The sequence below is a fragment of the Mercenaria mercenaria genome, chromosome 3 (assembly GCF_021730395.1).
Source record: "Mercenaria mercenaria strain notata chromosome 3, MADL_Memer_1, whole genome shotgun sequence".
Taxonomy (NCBI): Eukaryota; Metazoa; Mollusca; class Bivalvia; order Venerida; family Veneridae; genus Mercenaria; species Mercenaria mercenaria.
In genome coordinates this window covers 86337178-86355702 of record NC_069363.1, presented here as the reverse complement: position 1 = coordinate 86355702, position 18525 = coordinate 86337178, and the positions used below count along the sequence as shown (strand labels likewise).

Genomic DNA, 18525 nt, shown 5'->3' with positions numbered 1-18525 from the left:
GGGCTTATTGTGTATGAAAAATGTTTCTTTGCGGTCCAACGTGCATAAAACTGATATTTTGCGGTAAAGGAAAACTTTGATTACATATTTCCCGACAATATTTTCTACCTACTTAAAATAACATCTTTCACAGATTGATGTACTTACCTCGGATCAGATCTGCTTCAGTCATATGCAAGTAGAGCTATGTTATGCTTCCTGTTATTCATTAATTTATTTTTTTCTGATAATGGAAATAAGGATAAAAATTATGTAAAAAAAAATTGCAATTTTAAAAAAATGATGTACTACTTAAAATACCTGATTTAGCCGACATAGGGTTATGCAAAAGAACTTTGAGAATTTCGCCTAAAATGCCGATCAGCGAATAATTAATATCATCAAAATGTCTTAGTTTATTGAATTTCGCCTGCCTGCTGAAAAGTTCAAGATGGAAAAGGTGTTGCTTAATAGGTGTAAGCCAATGAGCTTTCTTTAAGGCTGTTGCGTTATTGATTTTGAAAATGGGCCTACAATTTCGAATATTATAAAATATTTTACAAAACAAAACGACTTCGGAAGTTGTCTTCAGTTCAACCCTTAAGAATGTTTTTCTTCAAAATTTTCTATTTTGTCGTACATTCACCTGACATCACCCATGTCTGAAAATATTTTTTAAGACCGACAGTACATACAGAAGAACTTTTCATCATTATTTACCTCAAATAATCCATCAAATATAGCATAGAGCGGAATCATGGCATGACCCCTCAACTGTATCATTTTCACAAATGAAAATACAGACTTATAATCAACAGATGTATGTTTGTTTCATTATAAAACAATTGCTTCAATGTTCGCAACAATTTTGACAGAATGTCAAACAGCATTGTGTTTGTAAAAAATCCTTAAGAGCTAAAACAATTATCACAGGCTCATTTTTATTATAACTTCCAATAAAATGCATAAAAATCTTTTTAGAGAAAGAAAAACTATCTTGTTGTCCTGAATACCATCCATAATATTTTCTCTCGTCACTTTGCCTTCCTTGAAAGTATAACTTTGAAAATACTTCTACCTTCATCGGAAGCATAGCAGTTACATAAATCTTTTTTATTTCGTCAACGGAAACTATTATTGATAAAAATCATTTCGTATATGGTACAGATATGAAAGAAATATCTAATTGTTCGATTTTGAATGCCTTTTAGTACCAATGCTAGTCCAGAGTGTCAGAAGGTGGCTACTATTGGAGTCAAAGAGATTGCTTTGGAGAAGATCAAAAACGAAGTGTTTGTGTATTTTGGAAGGCAAGTATCTACTTTTTGTTACCGTCGTTTTTCCAAAATAAACTTTGAAATCCATAAACAGTAAAGCTTTAAAGATGATCCCAAGAAGTATACTTCAAACCTGTAAAGACAAAATCAAACATTCGGACAATAAGACTGCCATTATCTTTAGAGTCTTTTCTTATTGAATATAGATTTATTTATTTCACTGTAACGTTCACTGTCTTTTGTGAAAACAACATTGAAAGAATACATTTTTGCTGTATGTCCACAGTAACACATATATCTCTATTTAGTCAGTCAAGAATAAACATAAGAATGGACCGATGAAAGGTATCCTGGGGCAGTTTAACGAATTGAAATGAAAGGAAAATCTTTTTCGAGAAAACCTGGGCAGAAGAATTCCTACGTACAATCTCCACATTACTGGTAGCACAACTACAACTTTACTTTAAACAAGAAATGGTAAATGGTAACCTCAGAAAGGGGATCAACACTCCACAATACCAACTTTTTTACTTCAGGTAATTTTTATATTTTTATGGTAAATGCATATGTATGGATATTAAGATCTTAGAATATTAAAAAATCACCTACCGGATAAGATATACACGTACTAGTACTTTAATCTAAATATTGATAGTGTACTTAAATGCACAAATTATTTTCACAAGAACATCAAGGCAAATAACAATAATTCCTCGTTATTTTTAAGGCTAATAAGCAAAGTGTATTTATCTAGCAATAAAAAGTCCGCAGTTCATAGTGGAATCGGGCAATAGGTCTGACGTTTACATCAGCTGGGACCACCGAGGGAAATCTAATGTCAAAAAGTTCATTGTAGCCTGGTGCCGAAATAAGAACGGAGACTGTGAGGTAAGAGGAGATATAGATACCTACAAAAATACTTATAGTGTACCATTGTTCAAAAGTCTTTTATCTATTGATTTGCTACAATTGATAATGTAGGGTCAAATAATAAAAGCGGAACATATATCTTATCTATAGACGATATTAACTATCATAGTATAAAACATAAGTGAAGTGACAAATGCATAATAGGTAATATAAAAGATGTTGAATATATACGAGGTAAAGATAAACTTAATTTTTATATATAAAAAGCAAAACACGATGCGAAAAAAATAGCAAGCTCGCAGGTTATTTGAAGAATGGCGAATTTAGATGAGATATCTCAATATGAACCTAATAATATCAGAGATAGCGGAAGAACGTGTGTGACAAAATCGTTTTAATGTAGCCTTAGAAGTAAACCAGAAAGGTCTTATAACGTACAATATCCTGAAATTAAACAAACATTATTTAGACGAGGCGACACAAAACGTTTAAACATTGATTCAATGATGCTCAAAGAACATGTCTACATAAAATGTCCAAAAAAAAACAAACAAACTAAATGGCATTAAACGTTCTGAAAAGAATTTAACATCTATAAGTGTACAATTATTAAAACAGTCTTAAAAAGTCTTTAGCAAACAACTTGGATAATATTCAAATCATATGGCATGACTTATCTGTTCTTTATATATATTTATAGTGTAAAAGGTAGATGAGATAAGGCCTAAAACATTCTAGAGAAAACATGAAGCGTCTTAAATATATAATGTTTTTGAGGAGTATGCTGACAAAATACAAATTGTTCCAAAAAAAGAAGAAAATTTATGGATATGGTATCATCTGTTTAATTGTATTTTTACCCATGGGTTCTTTCCAATCTATTTTCTATAGCCGGACCACGAGGTATACTGGAATAATTTCACTTCGGATGCAAAAGACGCTGTTTTACAAATAAACTCACCACAAGATTTCCTGTACGGTGTAAGTGTAATAACAGACCAAAGCAGCAGTGGTGTAGAGTGGCAAGATTGCGTGTACCTGAAAGATAGAAGTAAGTCTTCAGTTACGTCTGTAAATCTAAGTGTGTCGTTTTACTCAGTATACCTGCTAAGAATTCAGTAATTTACCTCAATCATTCATTAATTGTTTTGGCTAAATTTGGTATCTAATTGCAGGCAAGAAGTATCAAAATAGTATTTTTTATGCATACATGTGACATAGTAAGAAAGATAAAAGGTAAGGGTAGATTCCAAAGACCACCCCTAAACATGAAATACGTATATTTATGCCGTATGTCTCATAAGAATTTCTTATACTAGTTCTCACTTGTAAAGTAAACGAATTCCTTCTCTCTATGGACTTTAAAAAAACTGCAATTAAAGTGTAGTACACCATGAATTATTTACTAGGAGAATAAATACACCAGCTACATTGTATATCACTACACATTGTCAGCTCTGTCTCTCCTAACAGCCCCAGAGCAGAAGCCTCAGAATGTGGTTGTGTCAGCAGGACCTGAAGACAACACACTGGTTGTCACGTGGGATAAACTAACATGTAAATCAAATGAGCCGTACATAGAAATGTACAATCTGCAATACAGAAAACAGAATGGAAAATACCACAAAAGTAAGTCCAAATACATATAACTGTGACTTTAGATGTTTAAATAACTAACTGGAGACATTTTTGGAAATAGGAAAAATTTATAATATTATACGACTGTGATTTTAAAACAGTAAAAATGTAAAACTTGCAAAACGTCGGCCACGTTACGTTTGTGTTGATGGAAACGGTTATTTGTTTTGATAAATAGGTCTGCAAGTGTCACAGTTTGGTGAAGCAAGAATTGTGCTAAGGGACTTGGAAGAGGATCAAACGTACCTTGTGACGGTCAGAGGGGTCACAAAAGAGGGACGATATGGACCAGAAAGCGATCAAAAATCAGGCGTACCAGTAAATAAAAGTATGGTCATATGAGTATTGCAGTTGTTTCTGCATTTAACTGACTATCATGCATCATTGTCAGTGTTTAGAGTAAGGTGTTCTGGTATTTACTGTTGTTTACTGCTAAATCCTGTGAAATTGACTTGAAATAAATTATTTCATGTTGCAGACGATTTCTTTCGTAATCCGGTTTGTAAGTATATTAAGTGAAAGCATTCATATGACTTTTCCAGATGTATATATCTATTAACCATCACTAATATCTATTATATGTGTCTATTTACTAAGGAAAATGATACTAACATATCATTTTTATTATCTCATACATGTACATATTTTATCTTTTGAGTTTAAAGCTGAGACTATTCCCATAGGAAATTTGAATACATATTCATTGAGTTTATAAGCATTCTTTCAGCGATCGGCACCCAACATGCGAATTAGAAGAAGTGTTTCAAGGACGAACTGAAGAAGCATTTATCTAGTTCAAAGTCCTTTATGTGTTTTATGACGTGATAAAATTAACTGTTTCATTTTGTTGGGGTTTACATTACACTGATATAATTTTACTTCATGTTGCGACTTTCAAGCTTTTGGTGGTGGAGGAAAAACCCCATGAGTTCATCCGTGTATTATAACAGGCACATGTGGGCATTTGGGTAGAAGCACAGACCTTCCGTAGGCCAGCTGGATCGACCCTTACACGATGAAATAATTGTACACCCCAAGCCAGGTTTCGAAAACTCAGCTGGTAGACTCGCTGATAACATTGATTCTCGTGTGTAATGAAGAGACAATAACCGAGTTTGCTGTTTTTGTTGTAATGTCACTTAAGTATTTCCCCGAACTTCAATTGCACATGTTTCTAATTACAAGAGGACATGGAATGGGCACCTCACCTCACACAACTCATAGCACTGGCAAGCGGAACGCTGTAAATAGTTACATTACCTCACCTCACACAATTCATAGCACTGTCAAGCGGAACCCTGTAAATAGTTAGATTAAATAGACTCCATAATCCCAAAGAACATAATAGTTTTATAACACTATCTTCAAGTTAGGGGACAGTTTTAACAGCTGTAATCTGGCACTTCGGGACTACATTGTACTGAAATGATGGTAAATACAGTCTAAAAGAATGTCATCTGGAAGTATAGAGTGCAGGCGTGCAAAATAGTAGCATTCATTAGTTACTTACTTATTTATTTGTTATTATTTCATAGAAATTTTACTAAATGTCATTATTTTAAGTTAAGGAACTTCATTTGTCCAAATGCATTGAAATAATATCCAGTGATGTAAAATATAACATCATGATAACAGAATCTTGATTTTATTTGCAGGTCTAAAGCCAGCGGAAATAACGGGGATCTCGGTTGCTGTGCTTGTTGGTGTTATATTTGCGGGAGTAGGATTGTTCTGTGTGTTAAGGTACAATTTCCTAAGATTTATATGATTGTCTATTATAATTAAATATTTGTTAAGGATATCCGTAAGATGTAAAATATAAATGAAAAGTTATATACAGTTTAGGAAATTATCATCTTCATATACTAGTAATTATGCAAGATCATCAGTTCATATGTTCCAAACAGATGTAGACTGTTCACTATTTAATATAAAGTTTTGTTTTGTTTGTTTTTGCTGATTTACAGACGATGTAAAAAGAAAGCACAAACAGTAATAAAGCAAGCTGGAGCTATAACTATTCCTGATGCTCCTGATCATGAAATATTCTCTTCCGTAAGAATTTTATATTGTTTTCCTTAACACAATTTTAATTTCCCAGAACAGAAACATGATTTGCATGTACATAGTTTTACAACAAAAGTGATGTTATATGTTTTCATAGTGTCTTAAAAATGCTATTTTGTGAGTAAGCAAACTTGTATTTGAATAAAGACTTGACGTGTATTCATAGAAATTCGATCGAATTTATTAACCGATCCTTTATAGTATATTTTTAATTGTGACCTTAGACTTTTACGGTCAAATATAATGTGTGTGCAAAAGCTGTAAAACTAATAATATAAAGCAGATTTTAGTTCCCTGTAGGCAATTCTCTGTAGTCAGTCACGTGTTTAATGATTTAACCTTTGCACAAAAGTTGACAGTGGATACGCACGCTCATGCGTAGTAAAGGCTTTTGTAAGTATATATTTATCTTTCATATTTTATAATTTTCAGTTTGGACGTCAAGACAGTAACGACAGTGGATTTGACCTGACACCATCACCAGATGAGGGTGTGAAGGGAAATAAATTAAGCAGCAATCCGTTTGTTTTACCAAATGATTATCGTTTTGCAACGATAGGCAACGGTGAACTTGAAGGTACAACAACTGATAACTACGCTCTTGAACTAGAAAAGACGTATCCATTATCTGAATCTTCTGATATGTCAGTGCTCAAACAAGATCTATTTTGTGTTACATCAAAAAGTCCAAGAGACTCAAAATTAGCACTAGTCATACCTAAACCCGTTGCATTTGATAAAGAGTCTGAAAGCGAAACGTCCTTTTCTAGTGGAGAAAACACTGTTGCACTTGACACTTGGAAAGGCCAAAGTAATTATTATGTTGATTACAGGAGAGCAACTCCTAATCGAATAGATGACACTGATGATGAACTGCAAACTGAAGGACTTCTGCGTGTCATTGACAGTGAGACAAATGCAACACACTCTGACAATTACCAGACACAGCTAAAGCACGAATCGCACCAAGCGTATACTTCGTTCCCTTTAGGCGACACGCAAATAATTTTCAATATTCCTTGTCCAACAAACGTTTTGAAAAATAATGATTTTTCTTTTAGTGATGAAAATGAATTTTCGCTTACAACAACTGACAATTATCAAGAATCAAGTTGTATAGCCTCATCCATAGTGGCCCCTACGTCTGAGCTCTTCCCAATTTCTTCTAAAAATATCTTACAAAGCGATGCCAATTCTCAATGTTCAAGTTACGCAACAACTACAGATGCAACTAGGCTACAAAGTTCACCTGTATCAAAAGACTTTAAGCAAGTTAAATCTGACAAAAATGGTGATCCAGATAATCATATTATGAATAAACAATCAACTGGACTACACACTATCTCTGACATATCTACACATTCAAATTCTGTCATTACACAAATTCCAGATATTTTTATCGCACAAGACAAATCTACGAAAGTCCCTTGTACAACTGGCACAGGATCAGTGTTATCGGCTTCCTCACCGGCTACATTGCATATAACACCCGCTTCTGTTCAAAATAATTGTTATGTAACAGCTGATCATCACTGTTTTCATCAAATTACTGTGCCCACCAACGTCTCTATCTCTGAAAATGTCATTCCTTTAAACAATGGTCAGCAAGTTATGCAACATCCTTGTGCTATCCAAACTTCTAATAGCACTGTTCACAGTCAAACAGATTGTTCTTTCTGTGCTTTTGAACATGATACATCTTGTTCAAACGATTGTATCAATGCCGAAATGTCCAGTACAGACTTTTGTTTTCCTCATTCAAACGCTGTTCAAGACAAATTTACTTGCAATCACGTTTTGAATTCCATTAACATCAACGAAAATGTGCCATATGCCCATATAATTACTGGTAGTGTGCCTTCAAATGCTGTACACAGCCTTTGTTCTGATATTTGCATTGGAAACGTATCCAGTCTTGATAGCAATCCTGATTCATATTCTACACCAAAATCAGATGCAACTTATAAAAGTGCAGATCCAGGCTATGTGTTCTCAACAGACGGTAACGGCGTGTGTCAACTAACGGAATGTAGGTTTCAAGCAAATGGCGAAACTGTCGAGGAGAACAAGATCGGAGAAAAGTATGCAAGTCATAACGAATAAATATTACTCCCGGACAAGTGGCATGCCCGTCTACTGATTCATATAAGCATATTGGTCACAGAAATCAAGACGACTCTGGTTTAGCGGTAGTAGAAGTAAACAACTCTGAGACCAAACGAAGAAAGTTACTAAGTACATATGATGATGCAATGCGCATAATAACGTAAAATGTGCTATTAGTTTGCTTGTTTCAATTCTTTTCTTCCAAATGATATTCTAGCTATTGGCATATTTCAGTGTACGTATATAATCACAGGAAGGGCTGTCATTAAATAACAGGTTAATTGCATCATTAAAAACTCAGCACCAAACACTGAAGCTAATTACAAATTTTGTTCAAAGTGTAAAACACTTTTCTGGAGTAAACTATCTTTAAGTTAGTTTATCTGTTAGTAGAGTGTTCTCAAAATGAATTTCTGCAAACGGGTAGTTGAAATATATGCCTTTTCCTCTATATTTATGCCGAGACACTATTTACTACTGTTTCAATATGATAAACAAGTTAGGAAACACTTTGAAAGAATTCAGAAATTGGTATAAAACTTACATCATTTGCATTGCTTTTGCGTGTCTCAGTACCTCTCGTACTTCCTGACATACAATAAAAAATTCTTCAAAATATCGTGTGCTTATATTGAAACTTACAGTGTTTGAAATATAATAGAACTGTTCAAAAGTACATATCTCTTTTTGTTAGGGATCTGTTCATCCAAGTTATTTTGCAACTGTTATTATATACTTTACTAAAATAAAGTACCAAAATTGCGTGGGACAGAATCCTGTAACCGACGCCAGTGACAGGAACCGGACATAATGATTGGTGATTGGATGCCATGAATTTGTGACCTCATATTTGACGTTATTGTACGACGTGCCTTTGCTTTTAAATTCGTTAACGTCGATAGTGTACATATAAATACTTTAAACGACGGTGTAATCGTTCGTATTTAAAAACAACTAATTAATCAGCACTGACCTGACTTACATGGTAATTAGCACTCCCAAACCAATATTTCAATCGGGCGCAGTATAAATATAGGTTTACTCGTGCTAATAATCACTAAATGCACGTCAATGCCGTTACATTAGTATACAGTATTGTGTTGATTGTCTATTTATAACCTGTACATGTAATTCCTTTTTCATATACACTACACATATGAATGAATTTATCTTATTAATTGACATTATTATTGTTTCTTTCACTATGTGTTCTTCTGTAAGTATGTAATGCATCTATCATGTTCCTCAAACACATAGAATTTGATTATATGAAATGTAAGTGCGTTGGAAAAATGTAATTCAAAGACATCTTTTGAGTAAACTATAAATTGGTACTAAACAGCTTGACCTCAACTACGTTTCATCTAGTGATTGATGTGCTGCCACATCCCTAACATTAGTCAATTTTCCATTATTTTTACGTGTATTTTATGTATCGCAGGCATTATCAGCGGATCTATCAATGTCACAGACACCACAGACTATGAGAGCACTTAACGAAACGGTGATGATTGTTGAGGATGACGTGTTTTTGCAGCCTTCTTTATCTACAAACTGAAGATTTTCTTATGCTTACTTTACTTTATATTTATATACAAAATAATAACATCATGCAACTGTAATTAGATACTTTATCAGTGATATTCATCTTAAAGTTATAAGCATGGTCTATTTATACTTTAATCATTCTTGTCTACACTCTTATAATCAATCAGTTTCATCTTGCAAATATCCATATTTTCAATTTTTAGTGGTTTTGCTGTTTGATGGAAACTGCAAAATGATTTTTTGTAAGATGAAAATATATTTCTTGTGCTAGTTACCATACGTTGTAAAACTGTAAAATAATCAGTTAAATCTAATGCCTTTTGTATTATATTGCAGTTGTATAATACTGCAGTTTCAAGTTATTACCATTTTTAAATTATCTCCCTTCCATATCAATCAGGTTTGAAAATTTAGTTGATGTACAACAAAGTCTTAGTATTTTGAACATTTTATTTGAAACAGATCGATTATGGAATGTTAATTCTTATTCACATTGCTTGGAAACTTCTGCAAGTTGCATACGAATGTCAGAAATGTGTAACCAAATAAACTTAATTATAGCAATAATTTGCGAACTCCAAATTTTGAATATTGTTTTGTTATATTTTAAATTGAAGTTTGCTCATATTATGAACATTAGAAAATGAGTTGTTTTTTTTTTTTATATTATTTCAAACATGCTAAATCAAGAACAAACAGGTCTGAATCGGGAATCGAACCCGTAAAATTTTCCTACCATGTTGACCAATACACCACGTACTTAAACGACCGTTTGTATCAAGCTTTATAATTAAGGCAGTCCAACTGCGATGTCCCCGTGACAAATGCTTTTCAATTTTGAATGGAAAGTTTAGTAAAATAAATAAATCTCATATGTTTCCCTAACGTATGTCAGTAACAAAGTTTCAAAGCCTTCTTAAGAAATATAGCGATGAATTCCAGATATCTTTTTTTTCGTGTTATCATACGATCAAGAGGACAGTCTCTTTAATGGTTTTGAGAATTGCTCACTCAAAAATCGGTTAATTATCGAATTTAAACAAATATTAGGACACGTTTAGTCCAAAATGGAACGCAGATTTAAATAATTCAACACGTACATCAACATACAAATTATTTAAGTTTTTAGTTGTGCTGTGATAGATTATGAACAATTAAAAAACATATTTGGGTACCATTACCTGACCTAGTATACAGTAATTTAATCAACTAATGTCAGTAACAAGTAAAAGGAAAATTGTTGAAAATAGCAAATGTTGTCAAAGAATCTGTTTAAAACAATGCACTTGTGTTATTTGTGTTGTATGATTATGTAAATATATATCATTTTGTAGTCTGTTGTATTGTCTATATTACATTGTGTCTTTGCCATACATTTTTATAGATGTAAATGGCCGATATGCCAATAAATTTGAAACTTTTGATAACTTGAAAAGCTCTAAATTCATTATTCAATGTGATGTGACCGATTACATATGACTTAAAAGTTTACATTTTGGTGATAATTGTGTTCGGTTGAAAAGTTTGATACGTGAACCTTTGAATATCTAACTGCATACTACACGATTTTCAGAAAGCGGACTTTTATTACATTACCCCAGTTGCAGCTTTACTTCAGCTATATACTTCCACTCTCATAAACGTATTTATTTAGAAAGATATGTTTTTAGCTTTTCATCAAAAAGGACTTATGGTTTGCCTCCCGTTCGCCGTCTGTCCGCCAGTCAGTCATACAAAATGGGATCCAGAGATATCTTAAAAATACAAGAGATATTCCCGAAACTTTGTATATGGATAGATGGCAATATGGAAAATAAAAAAAAGGTATTTTTCGGTGCCCCGTTATGTCCTTTATCTGTTTCATTTGCCTTAATTGGCAGTATTTTTAATTATGTCTTTGTACTTCTGTGATTATATAAAAACAGCTATGAATAACCAAGGGAAAGCCACGTTCGAAAAACACAGCCTCCTCAAACCGCAACCGAGCACACGGACGTGAACACGACCAACACACACACTTACATAAAGCAATCACACGTGGACAAAACGAACAAATAAAGGAACATAGTGTGGTACCGCATAGGAGCGGTCACTTCCAAAGTTACAGATCAGTGTTAAAAACACACGCCATGTCAAGAAGACAGGGCAACTAGGGAAACACAGGCCAGTCTATAGAAATCAAAATAACACAGTCCCGTTTGGATTTAAGAACTATTTGTCATAGAGTCCTCCACCTGTTCCGTCAGACACAATCAAAGAAGAAAGCGTAGCGTCCAACAGTATAAAGGCGGAACACTAAACATGCGGTTTGTTCGTAAAACGGCTTGATCATAATCTCTTTGGGGGGAGTTATACGTTTTAATAACTTTACTAAATACATTTGGAATATTGGCCTTGACCAAAAGGCGGACATAGGGGGGGGGGGTGTAAACCACATCCCCATATAAATCGGGTTTTGATATACCTATCTATGAATTTTCTCTGTATTGTAAAAATAAATCTGAATAACAATAGTAAAGTATTTACGTAATTTATAGTAACGGTAGCCTTGCTGAAAAAGCTTATTAGTAATGTATTGATTACGTTCATTGAAATCCTAAACATGACTGCACGCTCTGGCAAACAGAAGTAATTGTGAAATATAGATCCCATACCATGTTTTCTTGGATACATGTCAAACAAATAGGGGAATACAATACTAAAATTACAATGAATCCTCTTGACATAAATTGTTATGTATTGTCGTAAGTAGAGACATGTAAATCTAGAAATGAAGCAGTAGTATCCGAATTATTAGTTTTATCTCATTGGAGCTCCCGGGGATAGATAGTATCCACCAAATGAGCAAAAAATGGATTATACATATTAAGAATATCATCCAGATAGCATGATGCATTATTAAGTATAGTAACAATGTCTGCCTGCGTATCAGGAGAAAGGCTCTACATAAAATCTATTTCATAGCAATATAAAAACAAATATGCGACAAAGGGTGCACAATTTGTTTCAATGGGAAAATCCATTACTTGTCTGAAAATTTTATTCCCAAATCTGACGTAAATACTGTTCAAGAAAAGGAAAGGTCTTTACAAACTTCATAGCAAGTCCATATAGAGCAGGAATGATAAAATTACTGCGTCCAGGTACAGGGAGACGTTTATTGGTAATAAGAACCGTTTGAGCATAGAGTGCAACAAGCAAAATAATAGCAAACCCAATAAAGTGGAGGGGGCCTCCGTGGCCGAGTGGTTGACTTCAAATCACTTGCCTCTCATCGATATGGGTTCGAGCCTTACGCGGGGAGCTGAATTCTTCATGTGAGGAAGCTATCCAGCTGGTTTATGGAAGGTCAGTGGTTCTACCAAGATGTCCGCCCGTGATGAAATAATACACGGAGGGGCACCTGGGGTCTTCCTCCACCATCAAAGCTGGAAAGTCGCCATATGACTTATAATTTTGTCGTTGCGACGTTAAAAACCCAACAAAATCAAATCAAATCAATAAAATGGAAAATCGAGTGTTTTATTAGTATGAGTGGTACGTTTTATGATTGCAAATAGTATTTTTTGTAGATTTGATTGTATAGCCTCCCTCCTGGAACAGCATTATTTTACAAAATAGACACCGATAATGTACGTGTAATGATCTTAATTGTTCACGTACTTTGCATGCATATGTAATTAGGATAATGAATTGAATATTAAACATGAATAATTATTACAAAAAAAGTTATAAAACAATTAGCAAACCACTTGATTAATTATAGCGAGAAAAAACACAGGCTTTTAATGCAGACTTTTTGTAGGTTTTTTTCCACATTGGTTTACTGGACGGAAGTTCCTGCCCATAGATGGAAATACTTTACATACATAGAGGATATTATATGAGTGTCTTTTCATATTGAATTTATTAAACGAGTTGAATAAAATAATAAAATGCGAGGCCCTGTCGAGCATTTTATCAATTTTATTCAACGAGTTTAACAAATTCAAATGGTGGAAAGTCATCAAATGTAATATTCTTTTTATCACATGATAGCTTCCGATCGAAACATTAAAAAGTCTACTTCTTTCTTTACTATATAATCAAGAAACAATTATGACCAACGTCCTCTCGATACTATAAAATGACGTCGACGTCAAAGCTTTATACTACTAGTGTATTCTCATTTTTTTTATGGCTTTATTACACTCCCGAGGGACGTCAAACTAGTGCATAAATGACATTTATAGAATAAGAAAATATTTTGAAATGTCATTTAAATACGTATTAACCGTAGTCGGAATGAAAATCTGTCCCGAAACTGATCCAGAACCATAAATTTCGAGAAGTTACTCCCGCGTTATTATATCTTCATTCCGCATCCCGAGGGATGCAAAGTAACTAGGGGCGTGGCTCATAGAACATGCGCACTGTAACGTAAAGAGGAAATCACTGACAAAAATGTCAAAAGCTAAGTACTCACATTTTCACTTACAAATCTGATAGAAAACATATATGATCTATAGCAAAATACAAATTGCCATGTAACTATGATATCTGGCTGCTTTACCACACATTCCGTCAATGATTGAGGATGTTTCCATCTGAACTGTCACGTACCAATTTTGTTACATGTATGTACTGTAATTATTTTTGATCTTCTTAATACTCAATCCCAAAATGAAAACTGTGATAATTATTTTTTGTACAGTGATTTTTTGCAGAATAGTCCATTCCCTCCTATCTCACCAATTAAACCATATGACTGAAAGGATTACTCATGATACCAATCAAGCAAATATGTCATACAATACACGAGAAAAACAAGCAATAATACATAACGATAAGTCCATGCTAGAACCACTCAAAAAGAAGCAATCACCGTTAAACCTGTAAATGACAGTGTATTTGGTTCCACAAATAGAATACGCTATCGCTAAATATGCTGTTCATTTAGTTAGATACATACCCCTCTATGTATAAATATAGAATAAACACTTGCTGTTAAATAATTACATTTCAGAGTGAGTAGTAGCAAGTTTTAAAATAGAACTAGAGAGTTGCTGGTAGACTGGCACAGTTTCCTTCTGGCCGTCTTCTTTGGTGACGAGTTTGGCTCTGGTATAAAGTCGGAATATCTTAGACATCAAAGGTTGCACCAGTGATAAGTCGATTTCCTCTTTGCAAATAAGTATAATTGGTTTGTTAAGCTTATAGGCTTCTCGTTGTTCCATTTGACATCAGCGGCTTTCACAGAAATTGTTCGAAACAATGAAAACGACGACGCAACACTCTGATATACACCTGAGTATTTCGTCTACAATTGGAAATCCTAGATTAAAATGTTTATTTTCTAAACAGATAACTTCCCGCTCTATTCCAGTGTTTTCTTTGAATGCTTCACTTAAATGTTCATAAACATCACATATATCATTTCCTTCGTCTTCACTTGAATAGGATAAAAATCATAAAAACTTCTGTTGTAACAATCCATTTTTAAAATTCTCAAGAAAACTGGCTTTATTTCGTGCGTTTCTTTGTTTTCGCTTTCTGTATATAACAGCTGCCGTCACTACAGATATGATACAGAGAGTTGCTATCGCTGTTGATACTGAAGCTATGACTATTGTTGAACGTGTACACAAGAACTGTGATACGTCAATAGCGTTTTTATCAACTGGAACCAGTTTGCCCTCGACCGAACAATCATAACTTTGTTGGTTACTTGTTCTAACATAAGAGGATAGCCATGAAATAAAAGTTACCGATTCACAACTGCAAATTATGGGGTTGTTTAGAAAGCTTATGTTTGTTTGTATAGGTTGTTTTTGTAAAAACAAAATAAAATTTCTGAAATTAGCACCACCAAGGTAGTGTATCTGATTATTTTCCATATTGAGGAAATGTAGTTTATTAAATTGTGTTATTTCAAAACTGATAGACGATAACCGATTATTAGATAAATCCAAAAACGTCAAGTTCAATGTATTAGCAAATATTGTTTTAGGGAGCCAGCTTAATTGATTGTTTGATTGATCAAGGTACCTCAGGTTTTTGAGTACTGAATAAATTTTCGAATTCTATAAAGGAGGCCATGAGCGACAACTTATTGTGACCAAGATGGAGTTTTTCTAATGATAAGACAGACCCTAAAACAAAGGGAGATAAATATTCCAGGTCATTTAGAGATAAGTCAATTTCAAATAATTGCAATTTCTTTGGTAACAATACAGTTGCATTAAGATATATTATTTGATCTTAAATGCCAAGACTTTAGATTCATACTGCAGTCTGACAGATCAATGACAGTATTATTTAACATTCTAGAAAGAAAATTATTCATTTCTAGACGCTCAAGTTTATGAATATAGTAATAAGTCAATTCATAGAAACTTTCATTGCACTGAGGATGTATTAATGGCCTAGCAAATAATTCATAATCAATTTCGTAAAATCTCGAAGGTATGTGAGAAATGTTTAAAATTTGTAGTTTTGATGCTATAGGATTGAATATTTGCTTAATGTCTGAAGAATCAAGATTGGCTATTAAGGTCGTATTTGGAACGTCGACGACGGACAAAGAAAATGAAAGATTTGTTACATTGAAGGGACCCTTTGCTAATAAGTTACACCCACTTAGGCTTAACTTTCTTATTTTCAATTTACTGGTCATTTCAAAAAATGCATTATCCAAAATTATCTGTCGTGTATTTGTTGTTGCAAACTGGTCAAATATTAATGTGTCTAAGCTATTAAGTGTTTCCAAATTAATCAACAGTTCTACAGTCATGAGGTAAAAAGCATGACAGCAGATTCAAAGTCTGTAGTTTCGGAAGTCCACTGAAAATATATGTATTCCCATTAAAAGTCAATTTGGTGGAATGTATTCCGAGCATTTTTATATTCCTTAGAGCATAGAAGTTATAATCATGGAGTCGAATGCTTACGTTGTAATTAATGTTAATATCCAGATAAGTGACGGACTCCCAGCTGTTATGTTCGAACGTTTCATTAATGATGTTATCGTGTAAGAAATCAGTTACTGTTACTTCTGTGATATTCTCTGGCAGCACTTGTGGTAGGCTGCTCCTACATATAACTGAATGTTCGTCAATTACACAATCTCCATTTTGATTAAACACAACTCCAATCGTTGTATCAGACTTACATATTAAGACTACGAAGAAAAGAAAGTGGTGTATTACGTGACACATTCTTTCTGAAATATAACAAAATTATACACAGTTGATATCTTAAAAATAACACAAAAATCCGAGATGCAGTGGTAAGATCGAAATCGAATTAAAAACTTACATATATATGTCTTTTAACTTGTGTTTCTTGCTTCATCACCTTTTATCACATTTTAATTTTTATTTTCAAAATCTTTTATAGCGATGTTACGTTTTTTGAAATTATATTATTTTGACCCGCAAAAAACGGTTCTCGTCTGTGCCACCATGTTTAAAGACATACTATTGACTTGCTGATATTTCAATCACAACTTTATTTCTGAAAAGGTGTTTGGAAGCATACAGCGTGACCAAATAGCATTATAGCAGACTCGGTTTGATCGGGTCTGTTCATGAGAGGTAACGAAAGTAATATGTGTGACACCCCTCACGCCCAGAATAGACAAGAAACTATAACAACACTAAGTCCATGTACGGGGAGGCGAGACTTTTTACAGCTACAGCCGCCACACGGCACTTTAAGACTGCTTACTGTGATAGTTAATAAAATCTGTGAAAAGAGACTTTGGAAACATAGAGCACAACCAAGCAACATAATTGCAGACTCGGTCTGATTGAGTGTGTATATAAGAGGTAAAGAGCTTAAACGTTGTCATGAATTAGATGGACCACTGACCATCCTTTGAAAGGGAAGTCCTAAAGGTAATTTTTACAGTTTTTGGAAAAAAGAAAAAAAACCTTCCTTTTTATTAATGACTTTCATGCGTTTCACCAGGATACCCCGTGCAACATAGGGCAGCACAACACGCAAAGTCATGACGGCATATTGTTTATATTGGAATAAATTAAATAACTCTCTGGAATTTTTAGATTTCTTTTGCATTTTAATGTGATGAAACGCATAGCATTATGATTCTATATGTATTCATATATTCATATATTTTTATCTATCTTTTGGAAAAATATTAGTTTATATATACTTCATATTATTTCACGATCACGTGTAGTTCCGTAACAGTGAAAAGTTATAAATAACATTTACCCTTATATTCAACAAACCTCTGAAAACATGAAATTTAACGTTTTATACATTCCTAAATTCAAAAATGAACTACACTACTGTTTTGCAAGCTCAAATTAGTCTTATTAGATCGTTAAGCAAGATGTATATAGTTAACATATTTGATATAAAAGCTGACATTGTGTACAGAACAATAACAATGGGCAAATTCAACAGTTCGCAAGTTTCTGGTCATTATTAGCAAAGTATTTGGTTAGCTTGGTAGTTTATTATCGGTAAGGTGGTTACAGATTTATTAAGCCCATATTGCTTGTTTGTGAAGATAAATAGTAGAGTGCATGATGTAGGAGAGAAAGAGAGAGAGAGAGGGGGGGGGGGGGGGGGGGGGAGTGGGAGGGAGAGAGAGAGAGAGAGCCGTCTTACCTAGGAAGAATCAGTACTGGTCTCTAAGTAAGATGGAAGACACTCAAGAGTATCTCAGAAATTACCATGGCTTGAGTCAGGACTCGAACCACGGAGATTTGGATTGACAGTCAAGAGTGTTTCCACTAGATCACGAGAACATGGGTCTCGGCCACCTTAGATGTCAACAAAGTTTTAAGTCTGAAATGTAGACGTAGACGTTAATTTTGCTCTATGCTTTTAAATTAGCATAGGTTTTACCTTACATGCGCGTGACTTCTACAGCTACGAAGAGCTTAGTAAAATCTACAATAAGCAGTGCTAAAGCAAATTGAAAAAGAATTTAAAGTATCTGATTTGAAATGTAGACGAAAACGGACCTTAGATTAAAATTAAATGATAAACTATTCATCAGCAAAGTGCTCTGAAATTCTTATTTTCG

At 33.7% G+C, this 18525-nt stretch overlaps 1 protein-coding gene across 3 annotated transcripts; it reads left to right on the top strand.

The window, feature by feature from the left end:
- The first annotated feature begins 1903 nt into the window (after positions 1-1903).
- LOC123524169 (uncharacterized) lies at positions 1904-10906 on the top strand. Of its 3 annotated transcripts, XM_053539151.1 has the most exons (8): positions 1920-2144; positions 3018-3177; positions 3600-3755; positions 3943-4092; positions 5420-5507; positions 5732-5819; positions 6264-6408; positions 9379-10906. In XM_053539151.1, the coding sequence occupies exons 3-8, from the start codon at positions 3710-3712 to the stop codon at positions 9432-9434; spliced, it is 573 nt and encodes a 190-aa protein (XP_053395126.1). In that variant the 5' UTR covers positions 1920-2144; positions 3018-3177; positions 3600-3709; the 3' UTR covers positions 9435-10906. The 3 variants fall into 3 exon arrangements, with proteins under 3 accessions (XP_053395125.1, XP_053395124.1, XP_053395126.1); XM_053539150.1 differs by having other exon boundaries at positions 1904-2144; positions 3536-3755; positions 6264-10906; XM_053539149.1 differs by having other exon boundaries at positions 1906-2144; positions 6264-10906.
- The last annotated feature ends 7619 nt before the right edge of the window (positions 10907-18525 follow it).

Bases quoted from the DNA above. Each gene is read 5' to 3' on its own strand.
- LOC123524169 (XM_053539150.1), top strand. From the start codon at position 3,710: ATGTACAATCTGCAATACAGAAAACAGAATGGAAAATACCACAAAA. The intron at 5,508-5,731 runs GTACAATTTCCT...GCTGATTTACAG, and splicing joins GGATTGTTCTGTGTGTTAAG to ACGATGTAAAAAGAAAGCAC. The intron at 5,820-6,263 runs GTAAGAATTTTA...TATAATTTTCAG, and splicing joins ATCATGAAATATTCTCTTCC to TTTGGACGTCAAGACAGTAA.